Source organism: Myotis yumanensis, unplaced genomic scaffold (assembly GCF_028538775.1).
Source record: "Myotis yumanensis isolate MYYU_CA2020_CCGP unplaced genomic scaffold, mMyoYum1.0.hap1 SCAF_12, whole genome shotgun sequence".
Taxonomy (NCBI): domain Eukaryota; kingdom Metazoa; phylum Chordata; class Mammalia; order Chiroptera; family Vespertilionidae; genus Myotis; species Myotis yumanensis.
Genome location: NW_027223763.1, coordinates 59,605,091 through 59,629,475, shown reverse-complemented (window position 1 = coordinate 59,629,475; position 24,385 = coordinate 59,605,091). Strand labels below are relative to the sequence as shown.

Below are 24,385 nucleotides of genomic sequence, written 5' to 3'. Positions count from 1 at the left end.
TATCTGTTGTCCTTTATTCTATTGGTGTGGTGTATTACATTGATTTTCCAATGTCAAAACAACCTTGTATTCCTGGGATAAACTTCTCTTGGTCATGGCATATAATCCTTCTTATATGTTACTGGTTTCAGTTTGCTAGTATTTAAAAAGGATTGTTATATTTATATTCATGAGAGATATTGATCTGTAGTTTTTGTGTGACAATTTTGTCTGGTTTTGGAATTCATTCTGGCCTCATAGGATGAACTGAGAAGTTTTCCTTCTCTATTTTCTAAAAGAGTATGCATAGGATTGGTGTTATTTATTCCTCAAATATTTGATAGGATTCACTTATTCCTTATTTTTCCTTCTTGATATTTACAATAGTTTATAATGATACACTTTGGCAATATCTTGGTCATCTGCCTCTCTCTCTAGATTAAGTTGCATGAGGGCACTGTCCTTGTCTCCATCCTTCAGTACCCTGGCTCATCTGAGGGTAAGTGTTTGTGGAATAAATGAGTGGTCAAATGGTAGAGGCCCAGTTTGTGTATTATGATGGGCTAGTCTTTGGTTGGTGCCAATGAAGGTTGGCAATCTAAAATAGTTAAGGATGCTAAAAAGACAGTGTTTTGCTAAAGTGCTTTATGCTGAGAGGAGTAACTATAGATTTTCAACAATTTTCTACAAAGAGTAGATTTTCAGATAGTATATAGCAATGAGTTTGGGGTTGGGTAGGTTATAAGGCCACAGAATAAAATTTGTGTAGTTTCACAGGGTATAAATTTCATGAAAAGATTTTGGGGAAAATATTAAATAATATAGAGAAGTAAATGTAAAATTTTAAGATCAAATACCATTTGTAGTGGTCTCTAAGATCTCCAGCTTACCTTATTCATTCTTTCTCTTTTTCTTGGGTGGAACAGTTTAAAAAGAAAGACCTGGGAAGTTTGAATCCCAGTTCTCATACTTAATAGCTATATCATCTTTTTTTCTGTTTTGTTTTTTTTGTTAATCCTCATCCACGAATATTTTTTCCCATTGGTTTTTTTAGAGACAGTGGAAAGGAGTGTGTGTGTGGTGGGGGAGGGCAGAAAGAGAGAGAAAGAAACATCGATGTGAGAGAGACACATCAATTGGTTGCCTCCTGCACAAGCCCCAGCTGGGGCTGGGGATCAAACCTGAAACTCAGGTATGTGCCCTTGACTGGGAATTGAAGCCAAGACCCTTCGGTGCATGGGCCAACACTCTAACCACTGAGAACACTGGCCAGGGCTAGCTATGTCATCTTGAGTGAGTTTACCTCCTAGGTTCAGTGTTCTTATTTGTAATATGGGTCTGATAGATTTATGTTAATTTTAAGAGAGCTTATGGGAAAGTAGCGGAGTATATAATGCATAGCAAGTGACAGTAAATTTTTTATAGGGAAGGATATTTTGGAACAGAGAGAGGTGTTTAAATGAGTTAGAGTTGGCTGGAACTAAAAAAAAAACATGGGCAGTAAGTGTGACAAGGGTGGCAGGGGAAGTTGTCCTGCCTAGCACCAGCTCTCCAGAAATGCCCATGGTAAATTAGTGTTGAGGCTTACTTGTCCACACCACTTTTGTCTTTCAAAATCTCCACCCTCTGTGAGGGCAGGGATGGGAGAAGTTGGGAGTGCCATGGGTTGTTGACAAGGCTGCTATCCACAAGAGCAGTTTGCTTGGGGATGGTTCTCATCAAAGTCCAGGGGCATGAATAGGACATCCTTCTTCTGGAAGATTCATGGAGAATGTTTAGTCAGCTGCCAAGAGAAGGCTGGTGTTCAGTACTATAGTTCCTCTGTAAGGGCCATGTGATTGATGTTCCCTGTCAGTGGGTAGGGATTGCATTCATGCTTTGCCTTGCCGTCCACTAGCTCCCACCTCGCCATCTTGTCCACCAGGTTTCCATCCTCCCCTTTAGGACCCTGACCTCCTACCAGGAAGGCAAGGAGCAGCTTCACTCTCCACTGTTCTTCTTTTCTTTTTCTTTTAATCCTCATCCGAGGATATTTTTCCATTGATTTTTAGAGAGAGTGGAAGAGGGAAGACAGAGAGAACTATCGATGTGAGAGAAACACATTGATTGGTTGCCTCCTGTGCACGCCCCAACCAGGGCCGGCAGGGGAGGATCCTGCAACCGAGGTACCTGCCCTTGACCGGAGTCGAACCCGGGACCTTTCAGTCTGCAGGCCGACGCTCCATCCACTGAGCCAAACCGGCCACGGCCCCCCCACTGTTCTTAAGAACAATCAGTAAGCTCGCTCCCCCTCTGATCCACCTTTTTTACTTTCTACAGCTGGGATTGGCAAACGTTCTCTGTAAAAAGTCATATAGTAAACATTTTAGCTTTTGAGGGCCAGGAAGCAAATTCAGGAATATTTTCACAAATTCTTGACAAAATTCTATTTATGGGTACTGAAATTTGAATTTTATTATTTCATTTGTCATGTAATATTCGTTTAATGCTTTTCAACCACTAAAAAACATAAAAACCATTATTAGCTTGCTGGCCAAACAAAAACAGGTGGCCGGCTGAATCTGGCCGGCAGGCAATAGTTTGCTGACCTCTGTTCTGCAGCCTACCATGGCCCCCCCCCCCCCCCCCCAAATAACCTCTGAATATTAAGTATCCTCAAGTCTAATAATCCTCTGACTGACACACTTTTTCACTAAACGAAGGGGGAGAGTTAGGAAGTGTGGGGAAAAAAAATAAGCATACGGATGATCAATACTTTAAGCTCCCATTTCCTATAACCAGGACGTCAATGTTTAATTCCACACAACCTACCAGAGCCGTGTAAACTAGGGTCCCAGACTAGAGATCTGGGCAGGATCTGTGGTAGTTCTTAGGACCAGGTAAGCTGAAATACTATACCAGGGAAGGCTCCTTAGAGAAGGCAAAAGAATCTTGAAAGCTGTGTTTCTTAAAGTGTGGTTTTCCGCTAGGCAGCAAGCTTACTGATTGTTCTTAAGAACAGTAGAGGGTCCCTGGCCGGTTTGGCTCAGTGGATGGAGCGTCGGCCTGCAGACTGAAAGGTCCCGGGTTCGATTTCCGTCAAGGGCACGTACCTTGGTTGCAGGACCCTCCCCTGCGGGACCTGGTTGGGGCGTGCACAGGAGGCAACCAATCAATGTGTTTCTCTCCCACCCCAGACCTACTGAATCAGAGGCTCCAGGGGTGAGCCCTGGCAATCTTATTTGTATCAAGCCAGCTGATTCTAATGCCCCAGCATTGTTAGCACCTGGAGAAGTGATTGAACACCCTACTGAACACCCTACCCAAGGAGCAACAAAGGCCAGGTGCCCTGAAACGCTTTGTTCTCAAGAGTGCGAGGTCTATGGGTGGAGCCAAAGGGATTGATTTCCGCAAGAAAGACCTGAAAGCGCTATTTAAGGCCAGCCTTCCGGAAGTCAAGGGATGCCTTTTTATAAGAAAGGGCGCTATGGTCCTTAGAGCTAGAAAATGCCACCCAATGTGGTGACAGCCCTTTTGCACAAGTGTCGACGGCATTTGCTGACCTGCTCACCCACGAGCTTTCCAAAGTCGGCTCGCCTTTCATTTCAGGTTTCTCCAAGTTCCAATGAGCGTTTGTCCTGGGCCTGCCAGGTGAGCCGCCGGGAGCTTTCTGACCTCACAGACGGCCCCTGTGACATCATGGCCACCAGAGGCGAGCCTCCTGGCCCCGGTGACGTCACAGAGGCCCCGCGGGTCCGGTGCTGCGGCTTCCAGGGCCGGGCCAGCTGCTCCGGGCGCAGTTGGGCCTGCAGAGGCCGGCGGCTAGGTGCATGCACGGAGCTCGCGGGGCTGGCGCTGCCCACGCTCCGTGCTTCTCTCGCGTAAGGCCAGCTCAGGAAGGGGAACAGACAACCGGATTTTGCAAAAAGGCCATTTAAGTTGTCTTTGGCGTAAATATTCGGAACAGTTGCCAAGGCCCTCGAGACCTTGTGCACCCCCCGTCAAGGCGGTTGGGGTCTCCGAGGCGGTGACGGCGGGGCATGCCTCCCGATGGCCCCGATGAAGAGGAAGTGCATCTGCGACCTGTGCTCCTGCGGGTAAGGGGACCGCGTCCGTCCGGGCCAAGCACCCTGGAGCCTGGGTTTTCTGACACCGAAGCCAGGCTGAGCTCTAACCCTGTGCCGCTGCACCAGGCAGCATCGCGGGGGAGTCATCCACTTGTCAACCTTTTCTAGGCTGCGGAGCAGTCAGCCAGCGTTCGTGCACCGCGTTCAGCAGGCTGGTGAAGGTGCAGCCAGGCCTTGCCCACTCTTCCTCTCTCCAGAGCTGTGCGCAGGTTGCAAATGGTCCCAGCCCCTTCCCGCAGCCCAGGAAGTGGCGGAGGAGGCTAGGAACCCCCTGGCCAGCTGGGGATGAGTCTTGCTACTTTTGTTGGGCTTTTGGAAGGGGATGGGCTGGGGAAGAGGAGTCCTTTACTGTAACAGAGTTTCTTAGAAATGATTGCCCCTTTGTCCGAGAGGTGTAAGGTGTTTGTAAAACTTGTTACCACAGTGGCGCAGCGTGGAATGAGAGCAAGGAAAAGAAATTATTTTTGCACTTCCTTGTCCTGGCCCTGCTAGGTGTGTCTCCTGGTCAGCTGTCCTTGAGGACCATGCCTGGCTGAAGCTGGGCAAAGGCAGGTGGTCCCAGGGACAAGGCCTCGGTTTTGTCACTGTTCTGTAGCTGGCTCCCCGCCTGTAGCTCAGTGTCTGAGATGCCCGCCCCCCCCCACCCCCGACCTGCTTTTCAGGACAAATGGGAGCTGCTGGTCTGGGAACAGATCAGAGAGTGGGCGCTGGGGTCAGCTCCCCTGGCTGTTACTAACTGTGGGGTCCTGGGGGCAGGCAACTGAACTTCTCCAGGATTCTCTAGGCATTAAATGAGTTAACGTATGTGGGACTCCTGCTAATGGATTGTGTTTAATATATGCCAGCATCTTGAAATCTGCAAACATTGCTTGTTAACTGTAGTGTGTTACATGAATATAAAAATCACTCCAGCCATTAGGACAGTGGTTCTCAACCTTCTGGCCCTTTAAATACAGTTCCTCATGTTGTGAACCAACCATAAAATTATTTTCGTTGCTACTTCATAACTGTAATGTTGCTACTGTTATGAATCGTAATGTAAATATCTGATATGCAGGATGGTCTTAGGCGACCCCTGTGAAAGGGTCGTTCGACCGCCAAAAGGGTCAAGGCCCACAGATTGAGAACCGCTGCATTAGGAGAACGAAAGGGCACTCAATATTGGGCTAGAAACCTCGCCCATTTCTGGAAGGTTCTCAACCCTGGCTGCTCATGAGAGTCACCTGGGGGCTTTAAACTGCTATCTGTTGCCCAGGTGGTTAAATCATCCTCTCTGAGGGTGGGGCCAAGCACCAGTCTTTAGCTGATTCTGACCACTTCCCAGGACTGGGACCCACTGAACTAGCTCACATTACAAACACAGGTCTTGCTTTTAAGTTTTGTGAGATGGGACCAGCACAGTGTTTTAGTCTAGGACTAATTTTCCAAATTAGCAAAACCTCGAAGGCTCACCCTCCTCTGGGGCCCCTTGCATCATCTCCTGACTCCTCGAGGTATTCAGACTGGGTTTACCTTGCACTGTCGTAGGCATTGAGATGGAAGTACATGGCATCGTCTCCATTTCTGCACAGCTGACAATCTAGTGAGGAAGGCAGCGACGCGTGTTTAAGGGGTGCAGGCATACGCAGTGAGGCGACGCCCTCCCGCCCCTTAGGAAGGTGTACTTCTCTGGATGTTCCCCCCAACTCTGCCCTCTTTCCTCCCTGGAAAGGGGCTGTTTGCCATCAGAGGCAGAGCCTGTCCTCAGGCCTCTTCTCCTTTCCTTCCTCCTCCTCCTGTGTCTACCCCTCTGCTCCGTGGTTTCAGTCAACAGTTTGGTTTGACTCTCCCATCCACCAGCCTCTCTTTTTATTTTTCACTCTCATTTCACTTCTGAAAGTGCTTGTTGACCCATCTGACTATCTCATCAACCTCAGCATCAACAACCTTCATTCACCTGTCCCACTCCCCCAGTTATCTGCCTCTTCATTGGTGCCAACAATCTTCCACTTACCCAGGGTTTAAAGATTCGAGTCATCTCTTACCTTTCTCCATCTCCAGCATTTACTCTTTTCCAAAGTCTGGTCCCCTCCTCCTTTGAAATCTTTCAATTGGTCCCTTCCCCCACCCCCCACTCCCCATCTCCACTGGTCCCTTCTTGGGTCTCTCAGTTTTATGTTCGGAAACTGGTTCTAACGTGCCTTTCTGACTTTCCTGTGAGTCCCTTACATACAACTGCCCCTCAAGGCAGACTGGGCTTCCCGGGATCCCCTGAGCAAACCTTATGACCTCCCAGCTCCGTTCCTTGTCCTTGCTGCCCTTTCTCTAAAACGCCCGTGTCCCCTCCTGCTGCTTCATGTCCTTTTAAGGCCCCGTTTCAGTCACAAATCTCCCACTGGCCCAGCCCTGTAGCTCCCCATCAGAGGGCTCCCCACTCCCTGTGTTCTTGGCTCTAGTTCCATGTCTACGTGCTCTCTCGCCCCCATTTGATTGTACACTCCTGGAAAGCAGAGGCTGTGTTTTCTGCTTTTGTGTGTGTGCTGCAGAATACACACCGGTTTCCATATAGTAGTCAAAACGCATCTCTTTGAATGAATAGGTTTTTGTTTGTGAAGGTGATAATATCAGAATGGATTAGGGAGGCAAGATCTGTAACTGTTCTGTCCCGTAGGGTAGCCACTAGTCTCAGGTGGTAAATTTATCTAAATTAATTAAAATTAAAAAAATTGAAATGCTGCTTCCTTGGTCACACTGGCCACGTTTCAAGTGTTCAGTGTGTGTGGTGGTTACTCTACTGGACGGTACAGACAGGGAACATGTCCATCATTGCACAAAGTCACACTCATGGAGAGTCTCATTATTTGGAAGTCTGCATTGTCCTCACCCCCCAATCAGATCTGCTGTGAGGTGGGTTGGGATGGAATGAAAGGAATTTTATTGGTGTTTTCTAAGTTCCAGAAGTCGATGATTTTTGACTTTTCCAGCCTGAGGGAAAGCATGTGAAGGAAGTCTGCTTGTCAGAAGAGAGAGCCCTGCAGTGGGAGAGGGGAGACTTGGGGTTTCTGAGTGAGTCTGTTGATCTCTGGGCTTCAGTTCCTGCAATGAACTGAAAACTAATGGAGGCTCCTGGGCTGCGAGGGAGGGAGGGAGGGAAGGAAGGAAGCAAGCAGGGAAGCCCACATCTCTTTCTCTTATTATCCGCTTTATCTTTCTCCTAAAGCAGGGGTGGGCAACCCCTGGCACGCGTACCAAACATGGCACGCCAGTAACTTTTGCTGGCACGCGAAACCCTCTCTTATAATCTTCCATTTACAATTTTTTTCTTAATATCGACTTTTTTATTTTTCAGATAAAGTCAGTGTAGGTGCATCTTAGATAAATAAATAATTTTACATAAGAAGTTATCTTAAAGACCATAGACATGGATTGACGAGAGAGGGGAAGAGCAATTTCTATGCCTCTGCCTTAACTCTCCCTGCCTTCCTAGATCCGACCAGTGTTTTGGTTTCATCCACATATGCTTGTGAATCTTTGTTCTCAGTGATGAGTTTTGTTAAGTCTCATAATAGGAGTAGCCTGACAGATGAAAGTAGTAGCTCGTGCATATCTCTGAAGGTCAGGAAATATAAACCTGATGTAAAATCTCTGTCATCAGTGATGCAGCAGCAAAAGTCCCACTGATAATATCAAATGGAGTCATAAAGTTTTCTGTCGGACTATCAGTGTGCATGTATACATTAAAAAATAAATGTATTTTCATCATCATATACTGTGTTTTTGTCGCTCAAATGAATTTTATTATTTCTTCAAGGTTCTTCACATATGTACACCTTAAGAGATATCAAGTAGGTGTAACATGTTCTTAAAAATTTAGGGTTGGCACGCAGAAGAATTTTGAGTCAGAGATTTTGCTGGTTTTGGCATGTACTCACAAAAAGGTTGCCCACCCCGTCTTAAAGCTTTGTTTGAGCAAAGAGTTCTTTAATGTCTTTTCAACTTTAATTTTGAAGACTGTGTTGTTAGTGGGGACGCTGGGGATGCACAGAGAGCTTGGATAGGAAGGCTTCCTTCTTTCTGTAGGAGCAGTTGTCACTCTGGGAACCTTTAGCGCTCCTGGAGCAAGTTTTTACGTTTGGTCACAAGATGGCAGCCTTTCCCCAACCAATTCTCTTAAACCCGACCAGCCTAAAATGGAAAAAACAACAACACAAAACACCCTTGGAGTTCTGTATTTTCCTTTAGTTTAATCCTTTATAGATTTACCTTATTAAGTTTTCGAAAATGAGCAATTAGTCAGTATTTAAGGCCCAGAAGAACTCAGGAAGTGGTATACCTTGAGGAGTAGATCACAGATTACAAAGTGAAGGTGTTTCAAGTATCTGAACCTAAAGATTCCAACCACCCATAAAACTTTTTAATGAGCTTTGCTGGCTTTAAAAAACCAGACATTTCTTACTGTATCAAGTTCAAGGCTCTCCCTCCACAACGACACTCAAAATCTGGCACTTGAAATTATTACCAAAAATGTTATCTCCTTTTCAATACAATTGGCGCCAATGAGCAAAAATATTCATGAGTTGTAGAAATAGGGTAAAATGAGCAGTTTTTAAAAAAAAAAAAATCAAACTCTACCACTTAGTTATCTTGACACAAGAGCTACATTGGTGGTTTGGAGTGACCCTACTTTTGTATGAGAGGATAATATTTCCAATTATATCTGAATACCCCCAGCATTTCCTGTTACTGAAAAATGCCACCCATCACAGTTTTCAGTATTATACCACTGTACATTTCTGTAGTGTCTTGAAAAATTTAAAAGCACTTTCTCACATATTATTATCTTACTGGGGGGTCCCTCAACATGGGAAGCATTACTTAGTTTGGAAATGTGATTCCTTAATCTTAGCCTCCATTTTTCCCTGGGGATGTTTTCTGTTTACTGAGCTGTTCTTGTCCCAAATTACTAAATTGGAAATGAGGAGAGGTTTTTGGGGGAGCTGTAGATAAGTGAAATGTTAATCAGCTTTTAAAGCTGAAAGGGATCTTAGTGGCCTTTAGTGCTTTTATTTTACAGATAAGGAAATTAAAGTATTGAGATTCATTTTAATGTACAGGAACACATTTTGTTAAGATTCAGGCACGATTTAGGTCAATCAATTAAATTTCATTTTTCTCCTGTGTATCAGACACTGGGCTGGATCTTACAATTTATAGTCAGTGGTCTGTTTTCTAGTCACACGGGGCCATTTTTGACTACAGATTACAATATGAAGGCTCTCATCCAATCGATCAATAGTATCTGATGTAAAAAAAAAAAGTATGACTCTAAAAGCCTTTTAATAAGGTAATATAAGTGGCAAATCTCTCTCCTGAGATTGAAATGTAGCAACAACCCCCCCTTCTTTTTGAAATTCTTGTGGAAAAAAAAAAAGCAGTTAATCAAGGGATTGATATAGCTTACTTTTATATCTGATTATTTTACGGCTAGCAGTGCACTATTTTAAAGACTTTGTGCAATCTTGCAGGAAATTCCAGGACTGGCTAATGTATCATGAAATATTTATGTAGCGTTGGTAGTATGCACAGCATTTCATAAAAAGGTAGTCCCATAGAGGACTTGCAAATTGCTGAAAAGGATGTGGATTTGGCCCCTTCACCGTGCTTGGGGAGGAAGGTGATCTCAGGGGCAGCCATGTATCTGCAACTTAAATCAGTTATGTTAACCAGGGAGGAACTTGTTATTTTAATTTTGGAAAATATTTTCTTCACATTGATGGAAATTTCCTTAACCTTCGATTTTATTTTCTTAGAGTCTCTGTTACAAATTAAGAGGAAGGAAAAAAAATCGAGGAATTGGTTTGATATTACATGTTTCAAGAAGAATTCTTGTTTTTAATTTAAATAAAATTGACTTCATAAATTCTGATTAAGAAAAAAAAAAAAGCACAGCTTTTAATAGATGCTTGCTGGTGACTTTTTATCTTTAGCAGATTCCAGAGAGAGAAGCCAAGGGAAAGAAAGAATCCCTTTCACTTTAACATTGAATATAGTTGTAGAATTTGTGCACTTTTTGTGTTGTTATATCTCCTTAAAAATGATTGCATTTTTGTGATATAAGAATCAATGTTCAATTGTTCATATATGCCTTTCATCTAATAAAATGAGTATGGTAGTGTGTATAATTAAATTTCGGATATTATAAAACTACAGAGAACTTAGTAGTGATTGAAATTACTGTAGTTAAAATGATCTACCAAATCTTATAGTCTGCAAATTGATCAGTTTAGAGTACCCCCGCTCTAATTGTATCTTGCTTGGGAAGGTTCAACATCATTCCCTCCACTGGTACTAAAATATTTTCGACGGGCCTTCAGGTGATTTATTTTACTTGGATAGGGGACATGTCTCATGGGGGAAAGGTACTAAGCTTCAAATGAACGAGACCAATAAAATAAGTGATGTTGGATTTCAGAGGTGGAAGAGATCACTGTGGGAGTGGGGAGCAGGGAGAACTGAAGGAGGGGACATGACATGCTTGGGGTGACCAGGAAAGTGAGGGCTAGAGTCAGACTGCCCCATTTCAGATCCTGGCTCGGCCACATTTTAACTGTGAACTTGTGCAAGTCATTGAGTCTTTCTGTGAAACAGATAATAACAGTACCTTGTTCTTAGGGTAGGCGTGAGGATTAGGTGGGAGAGGAGCAGAGACCTGGCATTTTCGGTGAACTCCGAAGGGAAAGCTTATGCTAGGGGCAGGGTTGTCAATACCTGCTGCAGGGGCCCATGCCAGCTGCCGGTGGTCTTAGAGACATGGAGACAGCACATCCACATGAGTGCTTGAGGCAAATTGCATGGGGACCCTTAAATATCTCCGAATGTGAACTCTGAATTTGAGCAGGCAAATAATAAAACAGACTTCTTCCCAAAAGAAGTAGCATTTCTCTTTTTTTCTGTTAAAATAAATATACAATATCCGAATTAGGCCAACTTAAGTCTGTTAGTCAATTAGAACTTCTGAATGGATGTGTAGTTTGTTAATATTTCCTTAAAAGTATCTCATTTTTATTCCATTCTTAACATTTTTCTTTCTTTTTAAAAAATATACTTTAAAAAATATGTTTGATTGATTTCAGAGAGGAAGAAAGAGGGAGAGAGGAAAACATCAGTGATGAGAGAGAATCATTGATCAGCTGCCTCCTGCACGCCCCCTACTGGGGATCGAGCCCACAACCCAGGCATGTGTCCTTGCCCAGAATCAAACCTGTGTGCCTCAGTGTACTTATCTGTAAAATGGAGATAATAGAGCCCAGCTCACAGGGTTGTTGTGAGGATTGAGTCAGTATTAAGTAAACCAATAGAACAGTCCGTGGTAAGGCTAGGTAAGTGTTACTGAATAAGTAAAATACAAAGATGCCGGTCTGTTCTAGGCAGTGAGGCCTTAAAAGGGCTGAACAAGATCTCTGCTCTCATGAGGAGCTTGCAGTGTTGGCGAGAGTCCTAATTTAGTTTACTAGCTGGCAGATAATCATAAATGCTCTGCAGATAATTAAAACAGGGCGACTCGAGTAAGTGCTTGGGGACCTAGTTAAGTGGAGGATAGGGATGACCCCTAAAGACTTACTCTGCTCTTCACACAGCTGGGAGGCCCTCGGCCCTCCTAGAGCCTCTACACTTGAGTCCAGCAATGATTATACTTCTCAAGTTCAGACGGACACAAACATACATGAGGTTACGTTTCTGTTCAGTTTAGAGCAGTGGTTCTCAACCTTCCTAATGCCGCGGCCTTTTAATACAGTTCCTCATGTTGGGACCCCCAACCATAAAATTATTTTCGTTGCTACTTCATAACTGTAATTTTGCTACTGTTATGAATCATAATGTAAATATCTGATATGCAGGGTGTATTTTCATTGTTACAAATGGAACATAATTAAAGCATAGTGATTAACCACAAAAACAATATGTAATTATATATGTGTTTTCCGATGGTCTTAGGTGACCCCTGTGAAAGGGTCATTCGACCCCCAAAGGGGTCGCGACCCACAGGTTGAGAACCGCTGGTTTAGAGCTTTCCAAGTCTTAAGCAATGACCTGGGATTAAAGGCATCCTTACTGCCTGGCATACTCTAGCATACTCTACCATCTGTTCAATTGTCGTCTTCACCGGCTCATTCAAAGTAACTGTGAAGCGCCTATGATTGTTTCTCTAAAAGGAAAGGGCAGTTTCTAAATAGCTGTCAAATTAACCACTTAGCCAAATATGTCCATATATTTTGGATATTGAGAATATATAAAGTTTCTCATTTCTAATGTTAACAAACTGAGTTTATAATGTCAGGGATAAGTTAATTTCTGCCTGTGCTGGTCAGTTACTTACTTTTAGGAACACTATCCTTTATGTGATGATTATTTTGAAAAGTCAAAACTTTTCCCCTTAACTGGTCATTTTCTCTTTCAAGTATGATGTATTTCGACTCTGTTCTCCAAATAAAAGTGTACATAATATCTGTGAACATGAGCGCAAAATGAAAAGCAAAAGCAAAGAATTAGTTGAATACCTTGTTCTTCTGTCCTACTTCAAATGGGTATACCAGGGAAAGAGCATGGGCAGTGAGTTAGTGTGTTTGAATTGAGTCCTGGTTTTGATTCATTATAAGCTTTGTGAACTTGTACAGGTTCTTTAACATCTCTGAACTTAAAAAACCCAGTAATCATGACCCATCTATTTTTTGTTTTGTTTTTTGATAATAGCCATCCTGACAGGTATGAGGTGGTATCTCATGGTGGGGTTTTGTGTTTCCCTGATGATTAGTGACATTGAATATTTTTTCACTTATCTGTGTCTGTTCAAGTCCTTAGCCCATTTAAAAAATCATTTTTTTAAAAAATATTTTTTATTGATTTCAGAGAAGAAGGGAGAGGGAGATAGAAACATTCATTATGGGAGAGAATCATTGATTGGCTACCTCCTGTACACCCCCTATTGGGGATTGAGCCTGCAACCTGGGCATATGCCCTGACTGGGAGTTGAACTCTGACTTCCGGATTCATGGGTCAACACTCAACCACTGAGCTACACTGGTCAGGTTAAAATCAGGTCATTCTTTTTGCTATGGAGCTATAGGAGTTCCTTATATATTTTGGAGAGTAACCCCTTATCAGATATATGATTTGGAAATATTTCCTCCCAATCTGTAGGTTGCCTTTTTACACACACACACACACACACACACATTTTATATATATATATATATATATATATATATATATATATATATATATAATTAATATAATTAATATATATATAAATTTAATTTATATATATATAAAATTAATTTCGGAGAGGAAGGGAAAGGGGGAGAGATAGAAATATCAATGATGAGAGAGAATCACCAATCGGTGCCTGCCCTTCCCCCCGCCTGCTTTTAGTGGGAATGCAAAATGGTTCAGCCACTGTGGAAAACAGTATGGTGGTTCCTCAAAAAATTAAAAGTAGAACTACCATGTGATCCAACAACCCCAGTTCTGAATATTTATAAGAAGAATTGATGTCAGAATCTTAGAGATATTAGCATTCCCATGTTTATTGTAGCATTATTCACAATAGCCAACATGTGGAAACAGCCTAAATGTCTATTAATGGATGAATAGATAAAGAAAATGTGGTATATGCATACAATGGAATACTGTCTTAAAAGAAGGAAATTCTGCAATATGTGACAACTTGGATGAACCTTAAGTAAAATAAGCCAGTCACAGAAACAAATACTGCATGATTCTAGTCACCTGAGTTACTTAAAATAGTCCAATCCATAGAATCAGAGAGTGGAATGGTGGTCTGTTGGAGGCTGAAGGCAGGGGGAATGGGGAGTTACTGATCAATAAGCATCAAGTTTCAGTTGTACAAGATGAATAATCTCTAGAGATCTGTAGTACAATGTTGCACCTATAGTCAGTAATACTGTATTGTTCATTGAAACTTTTAAGAGGGTAGCTCTCATGTTGTATTCTTACAACAATAAAATAAAAATAAAAAATTAATGATCATCAGACAATAAGGTAGCCCCTGAACTCTATAATGGTGTTTTCCTAGGCCCCAAAAGTTTCCACCTTAGGGTTCTGACAGTGTCTGCAGAGTTCTTCTGGAGCCTCTGCTGCTGGCCTCAGAAGTGAGGGAGAAGTGGAGACTGGAGCTGAATTTTCTGAAAATTATTGAATGGCCACTTGGAATGAATGAATGTCCTTTTTGGGCCCCATGGATTCTCGGGGGCGTGCCTGATCCAGTTTCCTCTCAGCACTCTGACTCCCTCTGCACATTGGCCATGTATGGCTGCCCAGCTTTACACCACTTCTTGTTTCAGATAACCAAGGAGATTAATTAGAGTTAAGTCACTATTTCCACACTTCAAGGAGAAGAGGGTCTGGTTGGGACAGCTTATGATGTGATTCCTAAGGCTTCTAGGGTTCTTTCCTGTGGTCCAATCAACCGAGTTCGGGGGCCGTGGGGTTACACAAACTGGGCATCTGGGGGAGGGGGCTGCTTTGTGAAATAGGGGTACAGGTAGGAAAAAATTATTAGAAGAGGAAATAATTGGCCTCTTCAGGACTCTTGCCAAAACATCCTTGTAGATAGAGTGGGTGAAAGATGGATTAGATGATAGTATAATTAGGTAGTACCCAGCTCATTGAACAAGCAGGCCCATAAAGTGTCATTTGATGGCTTTTTGCCTGCTTGGAAAAATATCACGAGCACTAGGCCACAGGACTCCATCATTAGCCTTGTCTTGTTCAAGATTTTTATCAAAACTTGGATAAGAATGTAGAAGTCACCCTTATTAATGTACTGAAAACACAAAATGGGAAGAATATAGCAAGAATGATAGATGATAGTATCAAGATTCAAAATTATCTTGACAGGCTGGAATGCTGGGCCCCAAACCAAGCAGAAACGTAGGAGTAAACATGAAGTTCTACATTTGGGATGAAAAATCAATTATCCATATTCATAATGGGAGAAGTTTGTCTTGGCCATAGTCTGTGAAAAGGTCTTTGGGTTTTATTTAACCACAGTTTAATATGATCTGATGCTATGATGTGGCTGCTAAGAATCATTAACTTTGTTTCAGGCTGAAGGGAAGGAGGGTGTCCAGGTCAGAGATGTAATTACTTCATTGGATTTTGGTTTGGTTAGACCACAACTGAAGGATGCTTTCCCATTTGGAAATGTCATTTTTCAGGGATACCAGCCAGTGACCAGGAGGGCCAGGTTAAGGGGAGTGTATTCTGAAGGTGAGAAAACTTGAACTTGATAGGATCAGGGGACAGATAGTCCACCAGTATTGGAAAAGCTGGATTCTGCAGAGGAGGGCCTGCGCTTGTTCCGGGTTATTTAGAGGGTAGAATTAAGACCACTGAAGGTCACTTCATGAAAATGGATTTTGAGTCAATACAAATAAAGAAGAATTTTGTAGCAGAGCCGTAGGTTGTGTGCCTGCCAGGATGCTGTGGAAAGGATCCCTGCATCGGACAGGAGGTTTGACAAAATGATCTCTAGGGTCCCTTTCAACACTGAAAGCCCAGATTTCTGGAAAAGGGGAAGAGCATTTATTTTCCTATGATGATTGAACTTGAAAGACTACTTACTACAGAGCAAAGAACTATGGGTACATGTGATATGAAGATAAGCTGAGATCCATATGTGCCTGAAAAACCAAGGAAATTAAGAGGGGTCTTAAGGCATTTCTATTTAACACATAAAGCACATGTGTAGACTTCAGCCTCCTTTCTGTATCCACCGTTCCCACTGAACCTGTGTTTCACTTGGTGTCCCTGCTCGGCTGAGAGCCCCGTGGTGACCCTTGGGTAGTGGATAAAAAAGCATCTGTCGCTCCCATGGCCTTTCTTGATCATGTCTACATGTAGCAGTTCATGGAGGAGGCTTTTGTGGGCTAGCCTGGGACTCTAGCCACCACTGAGGCAATGCTTTTGTGGGAAATACATATTTCAAGCTTTTAACAACCAGTGTATGGACTTTTGAAACACTCATTGCAAAGCTGGAATGTTTCTCCTTTTTCTTACACATCCCACTTCACACCACCTCGGAGCCTTTTCTAAACTGGGCTCTGGGCTTGGAAGCCCCCCTTGCTCCTTGCTGCCAACCACAGTGGCTCCTAAAGTCCTGATACAGTGGGGCCTTGACTTATGAGTTTAATTCGTTCCGTGAAGGAGCTTGTTACTCAAATTACTTGTATGTCAAATCAAAAAGTGAACGAGTGAGACAGGTGATGCTGAGCTGATGTTGTGGCGTTCACTGTGACGTTTGCTGCATCAGCTAGCGGTGGGGTATCTGAAGCTGGCTCGTAACCCGAATTTTAGCTCGCAACTCAAAGCAAAAAATCGGCCGAGAGACCGCTCGTATCTCGAAAAACTCGTTAGTCGGGACACTCATAAGTCAAGGCCCCACTGTACTACTGTTAACCAGGCATTCTCGTTTCTCTTCCATGGCTCTGTCTAAAAATGGGTTTTACTAAGGTTCTTTCTTCCCCAAAAGGAATTAGAAGAATCTGAGAAAACTTCAGATAGCACAATTCAATAAGAAAGAAAAACATGGTAAAATGGTTCCATGTCTTCTGTCCCAATGTTACACGGTGTGCTTGCTCTGAGTCATCATCCTGTGGGATTTGGGGTTTCTGTTTTGCCGTCCTTAGCTTCTCAAGCTTCTATTCCTGTATAAGAAGGTTTAGGAACTAGGTGTGGATATTTTGAAATGATAGTAATGTTGGTATGAAGGCAAGTTCCTAGAATGGTTATGCTATTCAGAATTCTTGGTTGAAACAACGGAAATGGACATTGTCTGGTTTAAGTAGGTTTAAATAAATGAAGGGGTATAGGACACCTCACAGAATTTTTGGGAAGGCTGGAGAGCCAAGGATGGAAGATGGGAATGTAAGGGCAAGTCAGGAAGCCAGAGCCATGGCCCAAAGCAGTCTCAAGAGACCCTCTGGTGAGGATCTGCTGATGTAACTCTGTGCCACTGGGCACAGCCCTGGCCCTGCTGATGTTCCTACCTTTGGAATGAATTCTTCACTGTCACCACTTTAATTGTTTTACATCATTTATTCCACTTAAAAATTTTCAGATGGTGCTTCTGATTGGCCAGGCCTTGGTCAGTCCTCCCTATGGAATTGGGCGTCGGGAGGGGTGTCATACCTCTTTGGTTTCTGTAGTGGGAGGTACTTCCTCTCACAAAATGAATATGGTTGGGAATTACTCAAGGAAGGGAAGGACTTTACACGTTAGGCATCTAAGAAAAGAAATGGCTAAACATTTATGTTTACATTTCTGCATTAATTTATGAAAATAAGAGGTTGAACTCAGGCTGCAGCATGGTTTTTTTCAGTGGAGGCACATCCTGCTATTTTTGCTGTGGGAGCCTGTCCTGTACATGGTAGGATGTTTAGCAGCATTCTTGGCCTCTGACCAGTAGATGCTGGTGGCACCACCCAGTTGGGACAGTAAAAAATGTTTCCAGATACTCCCAAATGTCCCCTGGGGGTGGGGTAGGGGTGGGGCATAGGGGAGGACAGAATTGCCCCGGTTGAGGATCACTGGGTTAGAGACTTTCTCAAATCCTGGATTATGATTTGATAGCCTTGCAACAATGGCTTTGTCACAGGAATGAGTTTTGTACTGTTGTTCTACGAGAGAAAACCTCCCCTCACCCACCGTGCCCTTTGCCTGCACGTGAAGATCTGAAATTCCAGTGTTGTCAAACTTAGGTATACTTAAGAAGGAACTGGAGAGCGATTTGAAAGATGCACATTCCTGGGTCCTGCCTTCGTATAGTTTGACTCTGTGGGTCTGAGGTCCAGGAATCCGCAGTTTTAACAAGTAGCCCTGCTGATTCTGATGCAGGTGGGATATGGACCCCACTTGAAGAGACATGTATGTAGCTGCTTCATTGAGTATGGATCTCAAAAACAAAAGGTGTGCTTCTTCAAGGAAAAGAGACACAATTTTAAAAAAATGTATTTTATTGATTTTACAGAGAGGAAGGGAGAGGGATAGAGAGTTAGAAACATCAATGAGAGAGAAGCATTGATCAGCTGCCTCCTGCACACTCCCCACTGGGGATGTGCCTGCAACCAAGGTACATGCCCTTGACCAGAATCGAACCCGGGACCCTTCAGTCCGCAGGCCGACGCTCTATCCACTGAGCAAAACTGGCCAGGGCAAGAGATACACTTTTAAGGCTTTCAGATCTTTCCAGCTGTTGATTAAAAGGAAGGACGGTAAAGATGCGGCCTGTTAGGTTTTGGGCGAGGGTTGTTTGGAACCAGCCTAGACATGTGATGCCGGCACTCATCGCCCTCCATCCCGCCAGCGAGAAGTGGCTTCTGTTTTGAGCTCTGACTTGCCTCTCAATCCTTCGTGGAAAAAGCACCTCTCATCCCTCTGCACCCCTCACCTCAAGCATTAGTTAAAATTCACAGGGGAAGTTTTTAATTCTTTCCAGTTCTCACTGGTCTGCTTTGTGGTCTTGTTCACTGACTCCCTAACCACCACAGGAGCAGAGAACATCTCTCAGCATCACTGGCTTTACTTCCCCCGAGGAGCCTCCATGCTGGGAGTTCCCACATTCTACCTGCATGGGGTGGAGGTGACATCTGGTATACCTGTGACAAAACTGTGGCCTTCTGAGCAGCCGCCTGCTATGCCTTTCCTCTCAGAAAGTCTTAAATCTAAGCAAGAAGATTCCATCCAGTAACAGTATCTTGTAGTTTTCTGCCACGTGTGGGGGCTGACTTGAGCTCCTTGGTTCTGCTTTCACTCCTGCTCATTGGGACCAGTCACAATGCTATTTCCACAGCATTTTAAAAAAAATAAATATATTTTATTGATTTTTTACAGAGAGGAAGGGAGAGGGGTAGAGAGTTAGAAACATCGATGAGAAACATCGATCAGCTGCCTCCCGCACACCCCCTACTGGGGATGTGCCTGCAACCAAGGTACATGCCCTTGACCAGAATCGAACCTGGGACCCTTCAGTCCGCAGGCCGACGCTCTATCCACTGAGCCAAACCGGTTAGGGCTCCACAGCATTTTTAATAAAACTCAGATCCTGTGGCTTTGATTCAAAGCCTTTGGTAGTTGTCCATTGATCAATGGACAAACATCTCACTTATTCAAGTCCCCACCCTACCTTTCCAGCTATTCCCTACCATGCACCCTGTATTCCAGGTCCCCCAAAACTGTGCTGACACACTTTATGCTAAATACTCTCCGTGTGCTAGCTGTACTATTCCTGTATTCCAGACTCACCAGACTGTTCTACAGACTACTATGCAATACCCAGTTCACAAACTGGGTGCCTTTCCAGTATTTTGTCTGAAGAATGGAATTGGTTGCTAAATGCAAAATCTGATTTTAAAAAAGCGTGGGCTTCCAGTTGAAAAATCAAAAGATGTGATAGCACTGTGCCCACGTTCCCAAATGGGAGCAGTCAGCTCTTGCCCCGAGATGGGGCCTGTTCTCTCCAGAGTGTCCTTGGATGAAGTAAGGGGAGATACTGGGAATCTTTACCTTTCTATCTCCCACCAGAGGGCATTAGAATCTCTCAAAAAGTCGAAGGGACTGGAATTGCAAAGGCTGCCAGCTTGACTTTGGTACTGAGGTGAAAAAGTTATTTCGGTGCCAACCCGTTTGTGTACTTGAATGGGTGTCTAGCACGCAGTGTGTTGTTGTTATTCACACTTTAACAAACTCCTTTCATTTGGCCTGTTTCCCCTCCATGATCTTAACTCAATTCATCTGAAAGCCAGTCGGAGGGAATCTAATGCAGCGGGCCCATAGAGCGTCTCAGCTACCTTCAGCCCAGGTGGAGGCTGTGGAAATTTGCCGGGGTCCTGATTAGGCAGTGTCCCGTCCGCCCCCCGCCCCCCGCCCCCCCCAAGGATTGCCTGATCGGCAGAGTCAGCCTCATGGCTTACCATTCCCTGGTGGTGCTTCTCGTTGGCACAGAATCTTGCTTTTTGTCAGCACCCTGAGAAGAGCAGTCGCTCTGGGCATGCTTAACACTAACTAGGCCAGTGGACATTGATATGTCAGCCCAAACGCCTGTTTATTAATTAAGAATGAGACATATCTGTGGAGGGGGCCTACAAACTCATTTTTGCTGGCCAGGGTGTACTTTCTTTTAAGAAAAATTAACAGTAGAAGCCAAAATATAGCCTTCTGTTTGCTTGTCTGAGTTTTGTTCAGGGGGAACACTATGGTTTGGAGGTCCTGCTGTGCTGCTCTGAGGGCGCCCCCTAGTGGTGAGGGATGGATGGTGGAGCACCTCTGTCAGGCCTCCTGTGGGAACTGGGCTTTGGGGGCCTTGCCATATTTGCCTCTCAGACTCGGTCTATGTGCCCCCGTAGCCCCCGTGGTCCATGCCACATTACAGGTCAATAGCTAATGCCACCAATTAGACTATGTGAACATGCAGCATTTTTCACTTTAGGGTCTCTTTACATCTTACTGTTACAGATGATTTTAATCCTTTAGGCCTAAGGATTTGGCAGGGTTAGAGGTGAGGACCCTTCGCCCCTCTAAGCACCTGAAGAGATCTCAGGGTTTAAGAAATGAAAGTCTCTCTTATCCCTTATACCAGTGGTTCTCAACCTTGGCTGCACATTAGAATCACCTGGGAATCTTTTTAAAATCCTGATTTCTGGGCCTCATCCTCCAGAAATTCTGTTTCTTTGTTACTAATGCTGTGGCCCCACCCCATAACAAAGAAACAGAATTTCCGGAGGATGAGGCCCAGAAATCAAGATTTTTAAAAAGATTCCCAGGTGATTCTAATGTGCAGCCAAGGTTGAGAACCACTGCCCTATTCGGTGACTAAGTGCATAATAAGTGAAAACAAAGGTTCCAAGTCTTACTTTCTGTATTGGTTTTCGTCTCTTTGCCTGCCTTGGTTAAAACAAAGCAACTCATTATTGCCTCATTGTTTTCTCTTTCATTTTTTTTTTTTTTTTTTATCCATCCTGGATACTGGTAAGGTTTGAAATGGTTTAATAAGAATGTGGGAATATGGGGAAAAAAAGAAGAGAAAGAGCATAAATGGTGTAGTTGGGTCTTAGGTTTTTGAAAAAATGGGCTTTGGTTGTTAAAAATCTTGTAAGTTTTTTTTTCTTCTTCCTGTATCAGTTTGGGTTGAATAACCTATTCATGTTCCATTAGGTAAAGCTAATACTGAATTAAATATATATACATATAAGCCTATGAATCCTATTTTTGACTTTAGTTTCCACTAATTTGCCTACAGTCAGAAAAGATGCCGACTCAGACATGAATCTTATAATCTAAGACTTAGCTGTGGGTAGAACACAAGGAACATGAGTGCTTATTAGGGAAATTTTTGGCAGTTTTTATTCATGTACACAGTCTAGTTGAAGGAGAACTCCCATGTGCTCCAGGGTGTATCCTCTTCAGTTATGTTTCGTTATTAACATCACCCATGGGCCTGGGTTCCCAAATGCAAAGGGAGGGAGGGAGACTGGACTGCGTGGTGATGTGGTTGTGCCCACCTCTGCCTCTCCCAGCAGAAAGAATGGCAATGGGCTCAAATGCCTCGTTGGGTAGTTTTATAGGACTTGGAGAAATCGGGTAATTAAGAAGTTATTTGGTACTGAAGCCCAGTCAGCATGTATTTAGATGCCTTTTTAATGATCCGAATTTTGCTTAGGTTTCATAGCGCTATTAGGATAAGTAGAAGACTTAATTCCTATTTTTAGGGAGTTTAAAAATCTATAGAATTCGAACACATGCATAAAACAGATAGCAATGCAGGACACCATAGTGTGGTGATTAGGTTAGATGACATGCCGGGGTTAGACAGACTTGCATTTTTTAACGTTTCTCAGCTTTAATTTCTTGATATGTAAAATGAGGCTATTGGAAAGATTGCATGAAATAATGTATATAGAGTACTTAGCCTGACATGTGATTAACTATTCAATGTTCGGTAGATAATCATAGTGACTGGGTCTGATAAAATGTTCCTTTCTATAGTTTTATTGAGAAAGGAAAGGTGTCCCATGTCCATTGCTTATGTTATTTTCTTTGAAAGAAAATTTCCTAAAATACTGTTATATACCTTCTTGATTTCTCTTATAAACTGCCCCCCCCCCCCCCGCCAATAACAGAAAAGTGGACCCATTGATCCTGTCTTTTTAAAAACCAGTGTGCCTGCCTGTAATTGCCTTTTCAGACCCCAATTCTTTATCAGCTGCTTCTATTTGGGAGCATCAGCTCACCAAACAATACATATAGAGGAATAAAGAAAAGGGCATGGACTAGGACTGATAAGGAAGGGCTCAGGGTAACCCCAGAGTCTTGGGTGCTCCCAAACCTTTGGCTCCCACCTTGTGGGCCATGTTCTAAAAGACGGGCATTTCTGCAAGTGTGGAACCCGGCTAAACGGAGTTAGTTTATAGGACCAGGGTGTAAAGAAACAATGAGTAACCCTTGGATCATCTTTATTTCCCATCAGAAGTGAGCTTGATGGAAAAAAAGAAAAAGAAAAAAACAAGTGAGCTTGATGGAAAGACTAATTCATAAGCAGGTAGGAAATGCGGGTTCCAGCTGCCGGAGGAGGTCTTCAGTTACAGAAACACTGAGACCCCCCTGGGAAGAGGAAGGTGCAGAATGAGTGAAAATGAACTTCCTAGGTTTCAACCTCACAGAAGGTTTTTTTAAAAAGTGAAAATGTTTATTTGTAAACACACACACACACACACACACACCAACAGACAATTTTAGTGGACTTGGCCTCTTAAGAAAGTGACGGTTCTCTTCGAGGTGAGTAAAGGGAAGCCGGACTGGCCTTGGCCATGAAAGAGCGTAAGAATGTGAGGACTTCTCACAGCTGTTTTAGTGGGCAGCGTCCTTCCGCTTGGGGAATCGCACCACAAGAAATCTCAGTTTTCCCTGATGTTTGTTCCATTTCATTCTGGGTACGCCTCTCTTCACAGATTTAAATACCAAATTGCTTCTATTACTTCATAGCTTCCACCTGTGGTCTCAGGAGTTTGCACAGAGCCAAAAAAGCCTCTGCACCCCCTCACCTGCTTTGCCACATTTTACAACTGGGGGCTTCTTTTTGAGCTGTTTATGTCATCATCCCTCTATCGCTGGGTATTCCTAGTTGAGTTTTTAGTTTCAACTGACACTGTAATCTCAGAAGTGGCGGCGCTCCGAGTTTTCTGCTGTGACGGTTTGGGGTGACTTAATTTTGAAACTCTCCTTTTACTTTTGTCATCTCTTCTGGGATTTATTTTCTTTATTGGGCAGATTTCTTTTTTCACATGTAAAGATTATTTTATTTCCCCCACAGATACAGAAAATCGCTTTAGCGCAATCTTGCCAGTATCAGTCTTTTATTCTCTGAACACAGAGAAGGAAAGTTATAGGCAATATAGATGGATTAACTTCTGTCTGCCAGGGCTGTGTGGCACTGATTAAAATGAAGCATCCTTGTTTATTTGAAGGAAAAATAAGGATTTTTGTTTGAAAGTAGCAGTTTGCTGCATGTATGAATGAGTGTGGCCATTTTGACTGAAGTGATCCATCAGTTAGCTGGGTGAATTGCTTTCAATGTGGGATTGATATATGTTGGGTGCTGTGATCAGCATTTGTCTACCCAAGTTGCTAAGTTGTGTGCATGCTGAAAAATGCTCCCAGACAACTGGCCTGTCCTTGAAAAAGGGGCTGGGGCACCCTCCCTCTCCCTTCTGATTTCTCCTTCGCCCAGTGACACTGCAGAGAGGCTAAGTGGGGTTGGAGTGACAGCCTTGACAAGGGCTGGAAGGTCAGTGTGGTGGACTCTGAGAGGTCAGATGTGGGATCCAGGAAAATTTCTCCCAGCTCCTTGCTTTGATCCTTGCATCTCCTGCTCGCTGGCTCTCTGCTTCCCCATCCCTCGAGTTCACTGTCCTGTGGCTGGCTCAGGACCCCCATTGAGACCCCAACCCTGCCTGCCCCTTGTGTCTCAGGCTTCATGGTTACTTCTCTTTGCTTCCTCACTTCCAAACTCCCTCTTTGGCCAGTTGCAAATTGTATTTTAATTGTCTGATGACTGATTTTGTTGTATTCCCAATCACTAGGGCAATGGCACATATTTGGCTCTCAATGGCATTTAAAAAATTTATTAAATAAATTTAATGTATAACACTGTCAAGTATTTGAATGCATAAATGAACATTTATTTTAGTCTATTGATGGAAAGCAAACTGACTAAACAAACCCATATTAAAATACAAATGACTCTCTCA

At 43.4% G+C, this 24,385-nt stretch overlaps 1 protein-coding gene across 1 annotated transcript in view; it reads left to right on the top strand.

Moving 5' to 3' along the window:
• The first annotated feature begins 4,008 nt into the window (after positions 1 to 4,008).
• SAXO1 (stabilizer of axonemal microtubules 1) overlaps positions 4,009 to 24,385 on the top strand; it is a 75,745-nt gene continuing 55,368 nt past the window's right edge. Inside the window, exon 1 of the mRNA XM_070430173.1 lies at positions 4,009 to 4,055. Coding sequence (XP_070286274.1) covers positions 4,009 to 4,055 — 47 coding nt within the window. The remainder of the gene's footprint in view (positions 4,056 to 24,385) is intronic.